This window comes from Oncorhynchus mykiss, chromosome 15 (genome assembly GCF_057628025.1).
Source record: "Oncorhynchus mykiss isolate SJ-2025 chromosome 15, ASM5762802v1, whole genome shotgun sequence".
Lineage (NCBI taxonomy): Eukaryota > Metazoa > Chordata > Actinopteri > Salmoniformes > Salmonidae > Oncorhynchus > Oncorhynchus mykiss.
The window spans coordinates 65202032-65221000 of record NC_143036.1 but is presented as its reverse complement, the minus strand read 5'-3'; the positions used below and the strand labels follow the sequence as shown (position 1 = coordinate 65221000).

At 42.6% G+C, this 18969-nt stretch overlaps 2 protein-coding genes across 3 annotated transcripts; both read left to right on the top strand.

Moving 5' to 3' along the window:
- The first annotated feature begins 1529 nt into the window (after positions 1-1529).
- Positions 1530-8178, top strand: LOC110490525 (uncharacterized). Of its 2 annotated transcripts, none has more exons than XM_021563958.3 (9): positions 1530-1704; positions 2528-2730; positions 2835-2924; positions 3138-3233; positions 3692-3802; positions 3914-4037; positions 4341-4551; positions 6150-6199; positions 6312-8178. In XM_021563958.3, the coding sequence occupies exons 1-9, from the start codon at positions 1647-1649 to the stop codon at positions 7424-7426; spliced, it is 2058 nt and encodes a 685-aa protein (XP_021419633.1). In that variant the 5' UTR covers positions 1530-1646; the 3' UTR covers positions 7427-8178. The 2 variants fall into 2 exon arrangements, with proteins under 2 accessions (XP_021419633.1, XP_090056952.1); XM_090200826.1 differs by having other exon boundaries at positions 1558-1704; positions 2602-2730.
- Positions 8179-12063: 3885 nt separating this feature from the next.
- Positions 12064-18872, top strand: LOC149978150 (uncharacterized). The gene is made up of 5 exons (XM_090200818.1): positions 12064-12493; positions 12746-12954; positions 13500-15268; positions 15533-17290; positions 17401-18872. Exons 1-5 carry the CDS (start codon positions 12200-12202, stop codon positions 18558-18560), a joined length of 5190 nt encoding a protein of 1729 aa, XP_090056944.1. The 5' UTR covers positions 12064-12199; the 3' UTR covers positions 18561-18872.
- Positions 18873-18969: the final 97 nt, after the last annotated feature.

The following is an 18969-nucleotide window of genomic DNA, read 5'->3' as shown; positions in this document are numbered from 1 at the left end:
GGGGGTGCTTTGCTGCAGCAGGGACTGGTGCATTCCACATAATAGATGGCATCATGAGGTAGGAAAATTATGTGGATATATTGAAGCAACATCTCAAGACATCAGTCAGGAAGTTGAAGCTTGGTCGCTAATGTGTCTTCCAAATGGACAATGACCCCAAGCATACTTCCAAAGTTGTGGCAAAATGGCTTAAGGACAACAGAATCAAGGTATTGGAGTGGCCATCACAAAGACCTCAATCCCATAGAAAATTTGTGGGCAGAACTGAAAAAGCATGTGCGAGCAAGGAGGCCTACAAACCTGTTACACCAGCTCTGTCAGGAGGAATGAGCCAAAATTCACCCAACTTATTGTGGGAAGCTTTTGAAAGGCTCCACGAAATGTTTGACCCAATTTAAACAATTTAATGGCTATGCTACCAAATACTAATTGAGTGTATGTAAACTTCTGACCCACTGGGAATGTGATGAAAGCAATAAACGCTGAAATAAATAATTCTCTCTACTATTATTCTGACATTTCACATTCTTAAAATAAATTGGTGATCCTAACTGACCAAAGACAGGGAATTTTTAATAGGATTAAATGTCAGGAATTGTGAAAAACTTAGTTTAAATGTATTTGGCTAAGGTGTATGTAAACTTCTGACTTCAACTGTATATCCAATGCAAAATAACATCTACATTTAAGTGGTATTAATATTAATTCCCATATATTCCCGTTAATTACCATATAATTAATTACCATATATTAAATAAAGGTGAAATAAATAAATAAAATATTATATCAATTCCCATGTAAAGTTTCCACCACTGAATGTTCCCCAAAATGTGCAACCCTACTCACAACACATGGTATATTAAAACATTCACCCTCTTCCATACAGTTTCATAGAATTGTGGGTGCAATCAGCATTTACTTCCTGAATAGTGTACAGTGAGTTATATGAACAGGGTTTAGTGTGTGTGACTGTCGTGCTCTATATTGGCACGAAGTGATTAGCAATGGAGGCATCATGAACAACACAGGTAAACACATTGGTGGATACCTTTTCAACTATCAGATATTACCAAATTCCCTATGGTCCCTCGGTCTGACACGTCACAGAGAATTATGACTCCACTCCCATGAAGCTCAAGTGGCTCACATAATAAAAAATGTAAGTATATAACAAATGTAAGCCCTACCCTTACATAGTTTTCCTTGATAGGGACACATCTTAGGCTGCCATTGATTATGACTATTCAATTCACAATCACAGCATGAGGAAGTGATTAGTAGGCATACTATTTTAGACAGATATGGTCTATAATGGTATGGTCATGATGATGTAGATGTCTCATGGTAGTCTACAATGCCCTTGTTACAGATGTCTTAGATCTCTCAATAAACTAATGATTAAGTTAATGGTTACATGTAAATACAGTTAGTAATAACTCAAATGCAGATTGTATTGGCAATAGTCAAGTTCATAAATACATCTATTGAACAGCTTGATAGTTAAATATTACACATTTAGCATAATTGATGACTTTTATTTTGAAGACTTTTTTGGACACTGATGTTAAAATAGTACTTGGTGGCAAAGGTTTCACATCCTCTTATGGTGGTAACGTTAGCTAGCTAGATTTACTTTCTACTGTCTCATGCGGCGCTCACTAGCCAAGGTAGCTAAGATATTGATTGGCACATGGGCCATAATGGGTATGTATACGGTATTCGTGTTAACTTGCAAGATAGAAACAATATTGTGTGTTTGCTAGCTAGCTTTCTAACCTAGGTGGGCGTAATAACCAGGTCGCTAGCTAGCTATGACCAGGGTCGTATAATAGCAAACCGTAGCTAAACGTTTTGCAACGGAACATGTAAACGAGCGTTTCTAATTGGACAAATTCGGGTCTTCGCTCCATGTTTCGATCAGTTTTCTAGCATTTGGTGTCGAGTGAAAACGACCCTGACGTCAATGAAGTAGCCGTCTATCTAGCTAGCTATTGTGCGGTTTCTAGCAAAACCTCTTGAATATCTAACGTTAGCTAGCTGTGCCATTCCATATTTTTAAGCAATAAAACCGAGGGGTGTGGTATATGGCCAATATACCACGGCTAAGGGCTGCTTTTCTGCACGACGCAACGCGGAGTGCCTGGATACAAGGCATTGCCGTTGTATATCGGCAATATACCACAAACCCCCGACGTGTTTTATTGCTATCATAAACTGGTTTCCAACGTAATTAGAGCAGTAAAAATACATATTTTGTCATACCTGTGGTAAACGGTCTGATATACCACGGCTGTCAGCCAATCAGATTCCAGGGTTCAAACTACCCAGTTTATAATATGTTATTGACTAGCTAGCTAGCTATTTTTATGTTATTGAGTGTCCACATGCACATTTGGAGCAGGCTATTGTCTGCTGGGATTGTTATGACAATGTTATTATGACATAATGGTAGCTAGATATGCATAGCTAAACGTAATTGATTTAGCTAGCCATCTAACAGTAACACACTGTGCTTTTCACATTATAGATTCCCCCATCCCTCTCTCCTCCCTGCGCCTTTTGGTTCCACCTCTACGACTGATGTCTGCATTTATGTGGCAGGTATCACAACAGAGGGCCATTAAGCACTATGGAAAATTAGAGGAGTTTGTAACCGTGGTAACACAAACTGTCCCAGAACTTATGACTGACAGACAGAGGACCCTCCTTATTTTGGGGCTGAGAGCAAGGGTAAGAAATTCTGTCTAATCTTTCATACGGGATCGCTTCAATTGGTGAAGTACAGAGAATAGTTTTATGCAAAGTATCAGACTCCATCACCACTTTTCTTGCAGGTAACTTTGGGGCGATTTTCTGCTGAGCACCCTGTCAGCCTCCAAACCCTCCTTTATTCTATAAAGTCTTCTCAACTTGCACAGGTTCAGGTTGGTAAATCAAATGTCATAGTACAATGCCAAGATTTTTTTTCCCCCTGCTGGACACTTACATGAGAATTAACACCCTGATAATTCAGCCACATTAAAATCAAGAGCTTAAGTTAGTTGGTATGGACAGTTGTGTTCCATTTGTCACCCCCTTTAACACCAAGTCTAAAAATGACCGTCCGGTTTCAGTGTGTTTTCCACATTGTTTTACAGTCCTATGATGCAGGCATGGAATCACCTGAAACTAACTTTGCCAAGCTCACCCAAAGCTTGATTACAGACCCAGTTGAGCGTGAACACTTCGTTCAAGTAAGTAGCTGTTCATGTCAAGCTTGTCTTGAACCTGTTTTACTTTAACATTTTCTTTAGCCTGACTCAACTTAATAATAATTTATTTTGCTTATATAGCACTTCTCATTACAAAATAGAGTCTCGAAACGCTTCAAAAGCTAAACAAACCAGCATAACTAATAATCAAAATGGAAAGTGAATGGTGTCTAGTCCGCCTCAGATAGTTGAGGCAGTTTGGAAAGGCAGTCTCTGCCATATGTCTTGACTGGATCAATGGTACAGTCAGGGAGAAGCTAGTAATAATGTCCTTGAAAAATTGCATTTTGTTGTATGATAAGTCATAACTAGTAGACCCTGGCAAGAGAGAAGAAAAGACTTGGCACCCAAAGTAGGATCATGCAGGGTCTCCCAACCAATCATTAAGTAGGCTAACCGTTTTCCTTTTGCATTATCTCACTGACTCTCCATCTTTCCAGGTGGTGTTCCTTGAGGAATTCAGACCTGATTTTGACAAAGCGCTTCAGGAACTGGTCTGTGACTTCCTCACTAGATTGGAAGAGCTGCTTACACTACCAGACTTTAAGCAGGTGCAGAAATCACTTTCGTGAGACAGTCTTGAGAGAACGGCATTCAAATGAATAACTGTAGTTGGCCTGGAATCTATTTTGGCATTTTATTTGTGTCCCTCTTTTCCCTAGACTGCATTGTTGCTGAGTGCTGGCTCCTCTGGCCTAGATGAATGCCTGCAGTCTTTCTCTCACTCAGAAGATCTCCAGTTTCTGCTCCAGAATTACAAACAATGCAGAACATTGTACACAAACAGTAAGTTCATAGAAAATGACTCTCTTTTTTTTTTTACACATCATTTTAGCACCACATGGTCAGATAAGGTTTATTGATGGTTCAACAGCTTCTGAGGATCATAATCTGATTTATGTGCAGGAAGTTCCTCTTGCCATGTTCCTTACATTTCTTGTTTATTTTAAAGGGATTTAAACTTGGATGGATTAGCCAAATAATAAACAATTTGACAGATTAAAATGTAAATGATGGATATGAGATAAGTATTCAGAACAGCCTGGCAGATATTACATTTATTTTTAACGTATTTGTTTTTGTCTGCAGTTTCCTCCTCTGACATTCCTCAGGAATCAGATATTGAATCCGATGCCTTCCCTGACCAGTTAAACCGTACAAATCTGGACACTGGTGTGGCTATGAGGACAGCACATTTAGTGGCAATGGGGAGCACAAGAGATATTATAGGCTGCGATGAAACCTGTGATGAAGCGAATGAAGATGACATAGATGTAGAGGACGAGTCAGCACAGAAAAGGTACAGTGCCTTCAGAAAGTATTCACACCCCTTGACTTTTTCCAAATGTAGATGTTACAGCCTGAATTTAAAATGGATTCAATGGAGATGTTTTGTCACTGGCCTACACACAATACCCCACAATATCGACGTGAAATTATGTTTTTACAAATGTTTACAAATGAAAAGCTGAAGCTGAAGTCTTGAGTCATTAAGTATTTAACCCCTTTTTTATGGCAAGCCTAAATAAGTTCAGGAGTAAATATTTGCAAGTCACATAAGAAGTTGAATGGACTACCTCATCTCTGTACCCCACACATACATCTGTCAGGCCCTCAGTGAATTTCAAACACAAATTCAACCACAAAGACCAGGGAGGTTTTCCAATGCTTCACAAAGATGGTTCCAAATAAATAAATAAAAAGACAGACATTGAATAGCCCTTTGAGCATGGTGAAGTTACTAATTATACTTTGGATGGTGTATCAATACACCCAGTCACTACAAAGATACAGGCGTCCATTCAGTTGCTGGAGAAGGAAGAAAACCGCTCAGGGATTTCACCATGAGGCCAATGGTGAATATAAAACGGTTATAGAGTTTAATGGCTGTGATAGGAGAAAACTGGGGATGGATCAACAACATTGTAGTTACTCCAAAATACTAACCTGATTGACAGAGTGAAAAGAAGGAAGCCTGTACAGAATAACAAATATTGCGAAACATGCTTGGCCTCCCGAATGGCGCAGCAGTCTAAGGCAATGCATTGCAGTGCTAGATGCGTCACTAGAGACCCGGGTTCGATCCCGGGCTGTATCACAATCGGCCGTGATCGGGGGAGTCCTATAGGACGGCGCACAATTGTCCCAACGTCATCCGGGTTAGGGAAGGGTTTGGCTGGGGGGGCTTTACAAGTAGGCCGTCATTGTAAATGAGAATTTGTTCTTAACTGACTTGCCTAATTAAATAAAGGTTAAATAAATATACAGGGCACTAAAATAATACTTACTCAGTACCGGTCTCAATATTTTCAAGCATACTGGTAGCTGCATCATGTTATAGGTATGCTTGTAATCGTTATGTAGTAAACGGAATAGAGCTAAGCACAGGCAACATTCTAGAGGAAAACCTGTTTTCCACCAGACACTGGGAGATGCAGGACAATAACCTAAAACACAAGACGAAATCCACACTGAAGTTGCTTACCAAGAAGACCATGAATGTTCTGGAGTGGCCGAGTTACAGTTTTGACTTACAGCTGTAATCAGTGCTAAAGGTGCTTCTACAAAGTATTGACTCAGGGGTGTGAATACTTATGTAAATTTATTATTTCTGTATATCATTTAATACATTTGCAAACATTTCTAAAAACATGTTTTCGCTTTGTCATTATGGGGTATTGTGTGTAGATTGGTGAGAATTGTTTTTATTTAATCCATTTTAAATTCAGGCTGTAACAACAAAATGTGGAATAAGTCAAGTGGTGTGAATATTCTGAGACCCTGTATGTGAGAATTAATTTATACATTTTTTGTTATTTTAAACAGTGCATCAAACAACTTTACCACTTGACTTAGTAATGGTCATCAATTTGCATGTCTGTTTTGTGCCTTTCACAGGGCTGGTTCTGGTCTTTCTCCTACCAGTGTCGTGCAAGGTGGTGATACAGGTGAGACCTCACAAACTTTTAGTCAAGTACATTTACCCTTTGGAAAGCCGCAGCTGACCATTGTGGGGCAATGGAAGGGGAAACGTCAATGTTTTTATTCATTTTTCCACAGACCCAGTTGCAGGGGTGTCGTTTCAGGTGTTGACTCCCCTGTCTTCAGCTTCAAATGAGTGTGCCCCATCTACTTCCAGTTCATCACACATTAACATTTTCCACCAGTGTCCCCAGTGTGGGAAGTGCTTTAATTATCAGTCTCAACTTGTCCAACACCAGCAAATTCACTGTGGGGATAATCCATACAAGTGCTCCAACTGCGGGAATAGATTCAAATTCTTTACAAGTCTGTCAAACCATAAGAGGATGCAATGTGTGGGCACTGCCTTTAGCTGCCCCAAATGCTGGAGAGAGTTTGGTTCTCTTCGTGAGAAATTGAGACACCAGTGTCCACACAACGAATCCATGTCCATCTGTCCACAGAGCGGGAAGAGTTTTAAGACATCACCACAATATCCATTCCAGTGTCGTCACTGTGCAAGGAGCTTTCCCGAATCGAATCAACTGGACACCCACGAAAAAAGTCACAGTGTCGTCCAAACGCTCGACTGTCACAAATGTGGAATGACCTTCAGCAACTTGCCCAGCCTCGTGCACCACGTAGAAGCCCACAAGAGGTCGGATCTGAGGCCATCGTCGCACCTTCCAAAGAAGAAAGGATTGCAGCTTCCGAGAACTCACCATTGCCACCAATGTGGAAAGTCCTTCGTAACAAACCGTCGCCTCAAGGATCACATGCGCACTCATATGAATTATCGTCCCTTTTCCTGCTCCTACTGTGGGAAATGTTTCACTCAGAAAGGTAATCTCACTGTGCACATAAGGCTCCACACAGGGGAGAGACCGTACATGTGCTCTGTGTGTGGGAAGGCGTTTCCATCAGGAGGGGATCTGCAGGTACACCAGCGCTTTCACACTGGGGAGAGACCTTACCAATGCAAAGAGTGTGACAAGCGTTTTTTTAAGTCGAGCCATTTAGTGGTCCACATGCGTGGGCATAGGGGAGAGCGTCCCTACACTTGTAATGAATGTGGGAGGGGTTTTATCCGGAGAACTTGCTTAAAAAAACATTTGCTAGTTCATTCAGGGGAGAGGCCATATTCATGTCTTCGTTGCCCGAATACTTACAAACGCAGTTCACACCTGAACTATCACATGAAGAAAAATCATTGAAAGTTGTAGTGTATATTTACAATATGCTTTTTTTGGTAGAGCTTTTGTAATAGTGGCATTAGTGGAGATGCAGGAAGTACACCCAGTACCAAACAAATTTATCATATCCTCAACACTTTAAAGCCTTGTTTCCCAGTTCACGGGGAAGTTCAGTAATTTACAGCTTGACGATTCCTCATCCTTTAAGTAGTCTATGGGCCAGGAGACACTGTAATCTGTGCTTCAGTTGTCTTTAAACAGACACTACAAACTAACAAGCTAACTTGAGCCCCCACTAGCTATTTTGTGTGATTTGGCTATTACGTTTAGAACAATTGCATAATTGACCACTCCCTTTGATTTGTAGTTAGCGGTGTTTAAAATTAGCTAAAGTTTGTAGTGGCTGCTTAAAGAAAACTGAACCATAGATTCCAGGTTTTCCTGGCCCAGTCTACTTTCAAGGTGATGAACCATCTAACATTAAGTTGTTAAATAGTGAACTTGCCCTTTTTAAAAATCACTCTGCATAATAGTTGAGGATGAAAACCAGTGGAGTGGCTTATGTACATATTGAGGCTGTTCCATCTGTTTGTTTACGTAATGTTATATGGAGTTTTGGTGAAACTGTTTAAATGTTCAGCACCTGGATTTATTTCCATGGTGATATAGTGATTTAGTGTTCTGTTGAATGCAGTATAATCGGCAGAATCTACTCTTCTGTAATTGAGTTATGCATTCATATATCAATAAACATATCCATCTAAAAATGCCAACCGTTTAGCCTTTGTGTAAACGTTGTGTCATTCCAAAACATTAAAGTGGATGAATGATTGAGTCAAGCATTTTTATAATCATTACATGCTGGTGTGCTCCCATCTGGCACTGGCTTACAGGGTTATCATATAGGTGACTGTTCAGAACTGGGATGCGACTGCCCTAGATGTCCTGGCTGGACCAGAGGACGCCAGAGGGCCCCCAACTGTGCTTCGTGCAATCAAACAAGCTAAAGCTCAGAATGATGGGTAACTGCCAATATTCAGGAAACACTTGAGTAAATGAGGGATACAAAGTATATTGAAAGCAGTTGCTTCCACACAGGTGTGGTTCCTGAGTTAATTAAGCAATTCATATCCCATCATGCTTAGTGTCATGTATAAAAATGCCCAGTTGCCCATTATTTTGGCTACAATGGCTGGAAGAGATCTCGGTGACTTTGAAACAGGTCTCAAAGAAGCATAGGGAGTTTATACATCAGACACTTGTTGATTTTGGACCCGTGGAAATATCTATACACATGAACGCCTCTGGGTCAAAATGACCCACAACATCATGTTTGTATACAAAATCTACACAGACATTCCACAACACATCAGTGTGTCCACATTTTGAGGTTAGATTCATGACGCAAAACGAGGACAAGGTATTTCATTTCATGGAGATAAAGAGAGGTTAACTAGTATTTTAGGGGTCAAATTGATCCGCAACATAATAGGAGGGTTAACAGAAGGTGTTTCCTTCCTTTGAAAAATAATGACTTCTGCACTTTGTCGCATATAGTGGACAACCTCTGACAATGTCTCCTTGTGTCTCTTCCTCCCATTGGAAATGACTGATTTCCGGTTGTTTGATTTCTCGAAGTAATGTCCAGTATAAACGTACTGTTAGGGTGAACTCCAACCTAATTTGCATAACACCAGCATTTAGAACAACAGAGAAAGGAGTCCACTCCTCAGGAAAGTCTTCTCCACATGAAACATATGGGAGAAATGAACGTGAAACCCAAATAAGGGTAAAGCTCAGAGGGATTTGTGGTCAGAGATTTTACCATAAATCTTCAACTTCACTTTAGCCCAAGAAGTCACCAAGGCAACCAGTAAAGAGAGCAGATTTGCATTCAGTCAGTCAGTTGGTTCCATTAACATGCTGACTCACTCACTCACACACACATACAATCACACACACACGCACGCATCCCATACAAAACAAATCTCTTTGCAAAGGCATTACACCGGAACCACATACTATAGGTGGATGGAAATTTGTGGATGGCCATGCACATAAGAAAATGGTAATATATTCACGGTATAGTTACAAAATAGTTATGCTGCATGTCAGAACTAGGAAACTCAGAAATGTCAAACTTGGAAACTTGTAGAAAGATGATACCCGAGTTTCACACTTGGAAAGTGTCCGAATCAACCAATAGGAAGCTCTATGCAAATAACTAACATTATTTTAACTGAGGTTCCCGAGTTTCTGACTTGTCATAAATGTAACATTACACTATAATTACTACACACAAAAAAGTTCTCATTCAAATTAGGTTGGAGTTCACCCTAACAGTATGTTTACACTGGGAAAGCTGCCGAGGTCATCCCCCTCTTCAAAGGGGGAGACACTCTAGACCCAAACTGCACTCTAGACCCCCAAAGCCAATTCCTCCTTTGTCCGCCTTTCCTTCCAGTTTTCTGCTGTCAATGACTGGAACGAACTGCAAAAATCACTGAAGCTGGAGACTCTTACCTCCCTCACTAGCTTTAAGCACCAGCTGTCAGAGCAGCTCACAGACATAGCACCTGTACATAGCCAATCTGTAAATAGCCCATCCAACTACTTCACCATATTGTTATGTATTTTGCTCCTTTGCACCCCAGTACCGCTACTTGCACACTCATCTTCTGCACATCTATCCCCCCAGTGTTTAATTTGCCATATTGTAATAATTTTGCCACAATGGCCTATTTATTACCTCACCCCCCTTATCCTACCTCATTTGCACACACTGTATATAGACTCTCTCAATTGTATTATTGGCTGTATGTTTGTTTATCCCATGTGTAACTGTGTTGTTTGTGTCGCACTGCTTTGCTTTATCTTGGCCAGGTCACAGTTGTAAATGAGTACTTGTTCTCCACTAGCCTAGCTGGTTAAATAAAGGTGTTCTCCACTAGCCTAGCTGGTTAAATAAAGGTGTTCTCCACTAGCCTAGCTGGTTAAATAAAGGTGTTCTCCACTAGCCTAGCTGGTTAAATAAAGGTCAAATAGAAAAATAATAAAATAAACAATTCTGCATTCAAATTCATTGTGGTTTCATATATGGAAACTATGAGACAATCATATTGTTATGTAAATAAATGGATCTTATACAATTCTGTAATATGTTTTTGCAATATTTTCATAAAACAGATCAAAGAGAACAGTACACCCTTAAAATGTTATTTTCTTTCTAAATGTCAGTCAATTATGCAAGTACAGTGTAACATTTTAATATAAATGTAGTCCTATTTTAATGTTCCAATATTCAATAGATACTGTATCACATATTTAATTGATTTTCTATACTTTGTAGTATTTCTCTTCAAGTTCAGTAGACACTTCTTTGATTGATGTTTCAGCATTGAGACATACCAAAGTGTACTCCCAAGTACGATCAATATGGCAAAACAAATATAAGATGCTAGGAACTGTTTAAACTTACCTCAATGTGCATTTGTTTTATCCTCTCAGAGGAAAAAAACAAATGTACTTTGAGAATATATTCTAACTCCTCCCTCTAGTCCTAGGAGTTTATTAGTGTTGTCAACATAACAAGTTAATAATTGATCATTACAGTACACTCATGTGGACTAAAATGCAAAAACAATTTTAGTAAAACCATGTGTTGACCACACTGTGTAAAATATATTAGTGGAATTTATGATTTACTGATTTATTTTAGCTTTGCACTACTACACTGGGCTGTATTCTGTCATCATCAGTTACATCCCTTATAAGGAATCATTATGGTCTGGGATTCCAGTGCGCCAATTTCCTCATGTTAACCATTAAACTGCCTGGCCCATATCCAGGTAGCTATCTGAACAGACACCCTGCTCAGACATGGTGGACCCCAATACAAGTTAGTTCAGGTGTGACCTCACAGCATAAACCCAAACCCAGCAGGACCAGGTGGTCACTTTGTCAAGGGTCCGCTTGCAACTCAAGCCAAGCATTATTTCACTGCAGGGAAACTGGGTCAGTTAAAATCTAAGCTAAGTAACGCTCTGTTACTCAACTCCATAAGTAAAGAAAAAGTCAAAAGGGAAATGTTGAGAGACTTTGAGCAACAACTGACCACTGTTGTCCTGACCACATTCTTTCACAGTGGAGAGCTGAATAAGGGCAACTAAAGCCTAGCGGCATTGAGAAACCCAGTGATAGTTTATTTTTTCAAAAGTCTCTCATTGATGTCACCCCCTGGGTTTAATAGGACATGGCTGAAGAATAGGGGTGGATGGGGCTGCTTTTTGAGGTGGCTGTATCTTGTGCATGTTGTTAGTGTTTTGTCTACATAAATGAGCTGACAGGCGCATTTCCTATACATAGACTACATAACTTGAGTTACAGTTATAATGTAAGGCTATTTTATATTATTTTCTATATGATAGTAAAGTGGAACCCTGAATATGTACAACTATAGAGAGCATTGTGTTCAGCCAACCTTGAATGTGTCATAGAAGCCTTTGGAGGGTCCCTGCCTGGTAGCATTTCTGGTTTCCTAGTAACCAGGCAGCCTAGTAATTGGACACATAAGGACATGGTATGACATCAATGCGGAGGATGGCTTGAAGGATCAAGTTCAACTGGTGCTTCCTGCTAGGAACATTCCACTGCTCTCCTGGACCTTGATTACTGCATTCTTCTGGACCAGATGTATTCATAAGCCTGAGGATCCTCGCACAAGTTCAATTGGAATATGTGTTTATTTGTCGGTTTGGATGACTGGGGGAAATGTGAGAGGGGAGACCAAGGGACATGATACGGTGTATTCACCCTCCAAGCGGATACCTGGCGCAACGGGTGTTGTTCCTTATTGGATACGAAGGTACAGAGGAAGTGGAGTCCATGCTTTTGGAACTTTTTTCCCCTCTCCTCTGTATCTTGATGCTGCTGGGATGCGTGTCAAAGTCCCAGGGCTTGGTGAAACCACACTCTTGTCCTCCAGTGGGACAGCAGCAGGGCCTCCCAAACTGCACAGTCCAAGCTGGGACAGCTTTCTACTTTCCACTCCCCCTGCCAGCCACCCGGGGACCTTTACAGCACTATCAGGTGAGCTGACTGTACTGAAAGTTGCCATTTAAATCCAAGGCCATTAATAATGTCAACTAGAGGCTGATATATCAATAGCTTGGTACCGAATGCTTGTTTCAAACACGCAAGTGGGGACATTGTTTACTCATTTGGCTGGGGAGTTCTGGACTACACAACTACAATGGAATATGGCCATATAGGCCTGGCAGAATAATTAAGTAACTCATGGAGGAAAAGGGTTACTAAATGAAAGTTCATCCACTCCTTCAGGTCTCTTTGGCCAATGATGATACAATACCAAGGTGGTTGGCGTTCACCGAGAAGACTGGCAAGCTATTTGGCTTGGCTCTGAGGGAAGATTGTGGGCAGTACCCTCTTAAAGTGTCCGTCGCAGGCCACTGTGTATCCATTACCTACTTTCATCTTCATGTCCTTAATGGAACAGTGGGAGAGGGGAGCCTACTCTCTGCACACATAAAGTAAGAGGACATTGATCATTTTATATTCATCATCTACATTGTATGTATTGATTGATTAAATGTAAAAATAAATTTGGTCACCCCGCCTGTGTTTCGGTAAAAAGCTGAGGGATGGGCCTGGAGAAATGTAACCACTCTCAAATTCATAGACAGAGCTATAGGATGCAAGGAATGACCATCCATTATATAAAAATGAGAGTTTAAACCATGTTTTAAGGCTATTCAGACTTTGTTTACATTTATATTGTTTACAAACGGAGTAAAACATGTTTGTATTTTGAGTTCTGATGAGGTATGACAGTTGAACTAAGCTCATTAGGCACTTATAAGTTATATTCTTCAAGATTCAATAGGTGTATATATAATTAATTTATATGTAAATAAATTGCATTTAAGGATTCCAGCTTTAAATAAAGTTGATCTGTTCAATTTATGAATTTGTTAATTTCCAATTTAGGAAATGTAGGTATTTAAATTCACTTTATAAACTGACCGAATTGAATAATACCTTTGACCCTAATCCTGGTTGGTGGTGTGTCTGACAGGGCCGGTCTCGTCTGCCCTGTGGGGGAGAATGTCATCTGGGCTGATCTAATGCTTCAGGTGGACCCTGGCAGTTTGGACGCAGACCAACGTGTACAGCTGACCAGCACAATGGCTGACTATCTGCGAATGGCTCCTGGCTCCGTCCACCTCCTCTCGTTGAGGGGCCCCATTGCACTGCAGAGAGAGAAAACCAGGGTGTGCAGGCAGGATCCCCAGACTGCTGACACTACCCAGGGAAAGGGGCAAGGGACCTTGGGAAGAGGGCAGGCTGCCGAGCTCTTGTGGCCGGTCAGTTGTGGGGTGGGGGAGCAGTTATCAGACTTAGCCCGGATTTTGGAGCATAGCACTGCCTCAGGTCGGCTGACCACCATGTTGGGAGTCCCCATACTAGGGTGGAGGGTTCTCTGCAAGGGGTTGCTTCCTAGGATCAGGAGGGGCCTGCAACCTCTGCATCATACAGCCACCCCAACTGTAGTTCTCCCACCACCAACACAGGTGCCAGAGTCAGTCAGACTGAAGCTTTCACACATACCTGCTCCAGAGCCTTCTACTAGTTTGATGATGTCATACCCCACAGGCATCCTGGAGAGACACACTGGGGCCCCAAACCTAGAACTAACACAGGCCTCAAGTTACCCTCTAACATCATCTGTTGCTTGTGAGGGTGTTTTGCAATCACCACCATCTGGCACGAGAGACAATTTGTTGTCCATGCCTCTCAAACCAACCCTACTCCCCCCAGAGTGTTTCACACAATCACTGAAGAGGCATACATTTCACACGGCCACCAAAACTGAGATGGTATCAACTGTTAGTACGTCCAGAGAATCAATCCACTCACAGCTAATCGCGACATCTTCAACTAAATGTTTTCCAACACAGCAAACATACACATTCCCATTCAGAGAACACAGACACGTTTCCATGGACACACACACCCATAGCGTAACAACATTTGCCTCAGCTCTTCACAACACTGTCTATTTAGCCTTTATAAGCAGGAGCCCAACTTTGTTGTCAGAGTATGATTCTAGTGGAAGAACAATGAACCCATCGACTTCACAAAGTACACCAACCATAAACCTGGTAGGCCAGAGCACCATCAGTCAAAGATATCTACCACTGACACTAGTCCAAACTGCACCACCATGGACAAAAGAGCACAGTAGACGTACATCTATAATGGAGCCCTCCCAGCTAACATTAGACCCACCTGGAGACACAAGAGCACAGCTAAGCCAATCTGCACAGAAGACTATGGTGAAGAGGACCACTATGGGGAAACTAGTGGGACCAGACTCTGTGCTTACTTCAATAAACCTGGAGCATCCAGAGAGGACTGACCCCATTTATACAGACTCCCACTTGAGCGCCATTGTTCCAGCTTCTCACTTGTCTTTGCTTAGTGCTGTGGGAGTGCCAAAACAGTCCTCCATTATTTTGTCTATGAAAAGTATATCGGCGTCCCAAAGTATCTACTCTATGACGTTACTTGAGACCCCTTGGCCTGCTCCAATATTATTGGAAACCCTTCGCCTCCATAGTATTTACCCTTCATTAGTATCAGAGACCCCTAGACTTGAAAGCATTCTCTCTACAGGGTTACTGGACATCACTAAACAATCAAAGGGCACTGCTCAATCTCCATGCCCCCTTTCAAAGGGCCATGGATCCCTGACTGCATCAAGGCTAGCTGAGGATACTGGCCCAGCTATTCTACCCACCTCTACTTTGGAAGGGCAGTCAAAGTATAGCCTAGACTTGTTTGGTAAGTCTTATTCTTCCATCTGTGACTTACTTACTCTCCAACCCCCCTCATTGACTTGGCCTTTACGATCTGAGAGGATTTGGACAAGTGTGCGTATGTAGAAACTCCTATCTATCCCATCCAATCAGAAGGTCAAAAGGGCAGAGGGAGGGGAGTAAGTCGGGGAATGTACTTTTTGTTTGCTATGTCATGTTGAAGGACATTTAAAGACGGACACAAAAATAGATAATTGAAAGGACCTGTATCTCTATACATTTTTCCTAGGGAACAACACGGGCATCACAGAGACTATGAAAGAGCCTGAAACTCACTTGTCCGACACATCCACTCCTCATCTCCATCAACTCTTGACTGTCCCAGGCCAGGATCTGACAAAGAGTCACCTCTCCATCTGGCTTGGCTCTAAGCTGACGCAACCAGCGACCAAATCTCTACAGTTTATACACGAGAGGTCTCTGACCATGTCTTCACTTACAGAACAGCAGAGGCAAACATTTATGCTCTCTTCTCTTGAGAAATCAAGGACCAAGTCTGCATCACCTTTGGAGGGTTCAACACTCACACCAAACTTACCTTCATTGGCCATGTTCTTAAAGTTAGAACTGGAGAAGACCATATCACATACCACATCGTTGCCATTCAATCTAGAGAGGTCAATGGCCACAGTTTCACAATCTGAAAATGGGAGATTAGTAAGCACGCCTCAACAGGTTGACCTAAACCGATTAACATCAACATTCAGTAGAGTAAATGGTAGGCAGTTAGCCTTTGACAAAACTCCTGTAACAACATACGTTTCCTCACCTCTTTATCTGTACGAGGACCTGCCCCGAGTGCCTTTGACTCACAGCGGTCAGCTTGTGACTGTCTTAGCAGTTGACCATAGACCTAAAACCCACAGTGTTCAGATAACTGCAGGACCACTGGGTGACAGGCCAGGATCGCAGACAATTGACCTCAGCCAAAAGACACAGCATACTGGTGCACAATCCATAGCCTCACCATCACAGGTACCTCTCCTATCACCAATATCAGCTAAGCAATCCTGGCAAATGGAGAGCAACATGACTCTGGAGCCTTCCTTGACTCAAATACCATTAGCTGCTCCAGCCACAAGTGAACTGTACTCTGAAATAACCTCAGTACCAAGGACGGAATTATACGTAGATTCAGTGTTATTCATGATGACGCCAACAACGGCTGACTTTGAATCCAACTTTGACAGTTCATATAGTATTCCACAGGCAACTGTAGAGATCCTGGGGACAACAGCTCACGGCCAGCTCTGGCCAATAGAACTGTCTGCTGTTCAAAGACTATACACAGAATCCTCCCTCCCTCTGTTGCAGAGTCTGGATCCCTCTTACCCTCAGTATATCCAGTCCATAGCCCAGGAGAACACGCTGGGTAACTCCACTCAGACTTTTCCCACCGATTCTCTAGATTTCATGTCACAGAGTGCAGAGAAAGAACAGACTCCGCTCCCATCAAAGTTCAGTGATTTAGAGATAAGAGACCACTACTCTGATCCAGTTTACATCCAAACTGACACCTTAAGGCAGTTTTCCTCAGAGTCACACAAGGATCGTCCACAAACAGCTGCCATAACAGATAAAAATTCTGAATACGTCTCTTTGCAGTTTCCCTCCAAGACCAATCAGCTTGTAACTGCTACATCGTTCTCTTCCCAAAGTCTACCCAGCATCTCAGTAACCACACAAACCAGCATTCCAGCATCTGTCCTCAGTGCCACAAACAGGTCAGCTGTGTCATCAATGCACCAATCACTGCCCAGGACTCAAGGTATCACAAGCATGGGCAGAGCAATCACAGTGTGTCCAATCACAGGTTACTGCCCTTTGACCTCCCTACTGATTCTCAGCACCGGCTGGAGAGAGTATGACACAACTTCAAGCGTCTCATCAGGTCCAGTTGAGATGCGAGAGGTGTCTTTGGGCCTTGCTCCAACTGGAGTACTTAGAGCATCTTCTGCACCCATGTCTCCTTCAGCTGCCTCCTCAGGTTAGTGTACTACTAACTTTCACATCACATTTCTCATGCATAACTTCCTCTCTGTATGATCTTTGGCATGATGTAACGGTCTTTCTAAATATGTACTGATGTTATTCCAGGGCCCTCCAATCTCCCTCCCAAAGTGTTGCAGTCCATCCCACTTCTGGAAGCCACAGTCGGCTTCCCTTTCCACTACACAATACCATCAAGGACCTTTCTGGATCCAGAGGACGGGGCAGCAGAGTCCCTCTCCCTGGAGCTGACGTTCATAGATGGCCCTCCTGTGACTCTAGGGTCCTGGGTGGCCTTGGATGGACTTGAGCTGCATGGTGTCCCTCTGGAAGTGGACCTGCAGTTTGCCCCTCAGCAGCTGCTGCTGGCTGCTCGGGACAATCAGGGCCTGGCTGCCTGGCTCCCCCTCACCTTGGACCTCCACCGCAGCCATGCGGAGCCCTGCCACAGCTTTAGCCTCATAGCTCACCAGAGCCTTTACTCCCTCCTCAGCCAGCGCCACAGGGTGGAGCTTCTCCTGGACAAGCTGTCCCGCTTCTTCAATGACTCTGGCAGCCACCACCTTGCCGTGCTGTCCCTGGCACCTGGATCCACTATTGTGTCTTGGTACAACTTCACCCTATGCCAGGTGGGGGGTGATGGTGACGAGGGACGGTGCCCTGTGGGTCAGGTCTGGCGCATGTGGGAGGAAATTAGTTCAGAGGCCAGACAGAGTAGCCCTGCGTTCAGCCAGGCAATGCTCCCAGAGTTCCCCATCAGCAAGGTAGGCCCTGTGAGCTTCAGACGTGACTGTTTCTCCAGCCCAACTACTGCCACAACTATAGCCTCTAGTCCCACTCTTTCCCCCAGTACTCCATATCCCACTTCTATCAACACCGTCCCAGCCTCAGATCCCACTGGTGCATCAGTGCGACAGACAGACCCCTATCATTGGATGGCCAGTGTGTTGACAGCTCTGCTAGTGGTCTGCTGTCTCTTTCTGGCAGTCACCGTTACATTTATAGTTTTCTATTTCTGTAGAAGCCGTGTGAGGGTAAGGACTCTTGCGATTTGGCCCTCAGAGGGGGTTGTCCCAGGTCACACCATGGATCTGAGGGCAATAAGGCCAAGGATGCCCCCCCTGTTCCAACCAGAAGTACACCCACCTCCCCCAAGGTTGTGGCTGAACACCTCACCAGCCAGTGGAGAGCATCTCTCTCCCACATATCTCCAGGGCAGACAGCCTTATCAAAGACCAGTGTCTTTTCACCCACCTCCACAATACTAGTTCCCACCACAATACCCACATAACAGACCATGGGAACACAAATCCAAAGAAGAAAAGCATACAAACAAATGAATCCATTCTTGGAAGTGAGGTTGTGACATATTCATACACACACTACTCATGCTACTACGAGGGTTGTTGAGACAACGGTGTTGCACAACCGTTTTGGAAGACAAAGTATTAATGGATCTTAGGAGGGCAATTATAAATGTGTCTTTTATACTGGAACGTTGTATTGCTGTGATAATCTACACACATTTGTACTTAAGTACCAAAACGTACAACATAAAGCATGAAAATGGTTGTTTTTCATTTCATTGAGGAATCTTAAAGTAGAATTAAGATACAATATCCATCATAGCTGGATTTGACTATATTTCAGACAAAGACCTTCCAAATTGACAAAACA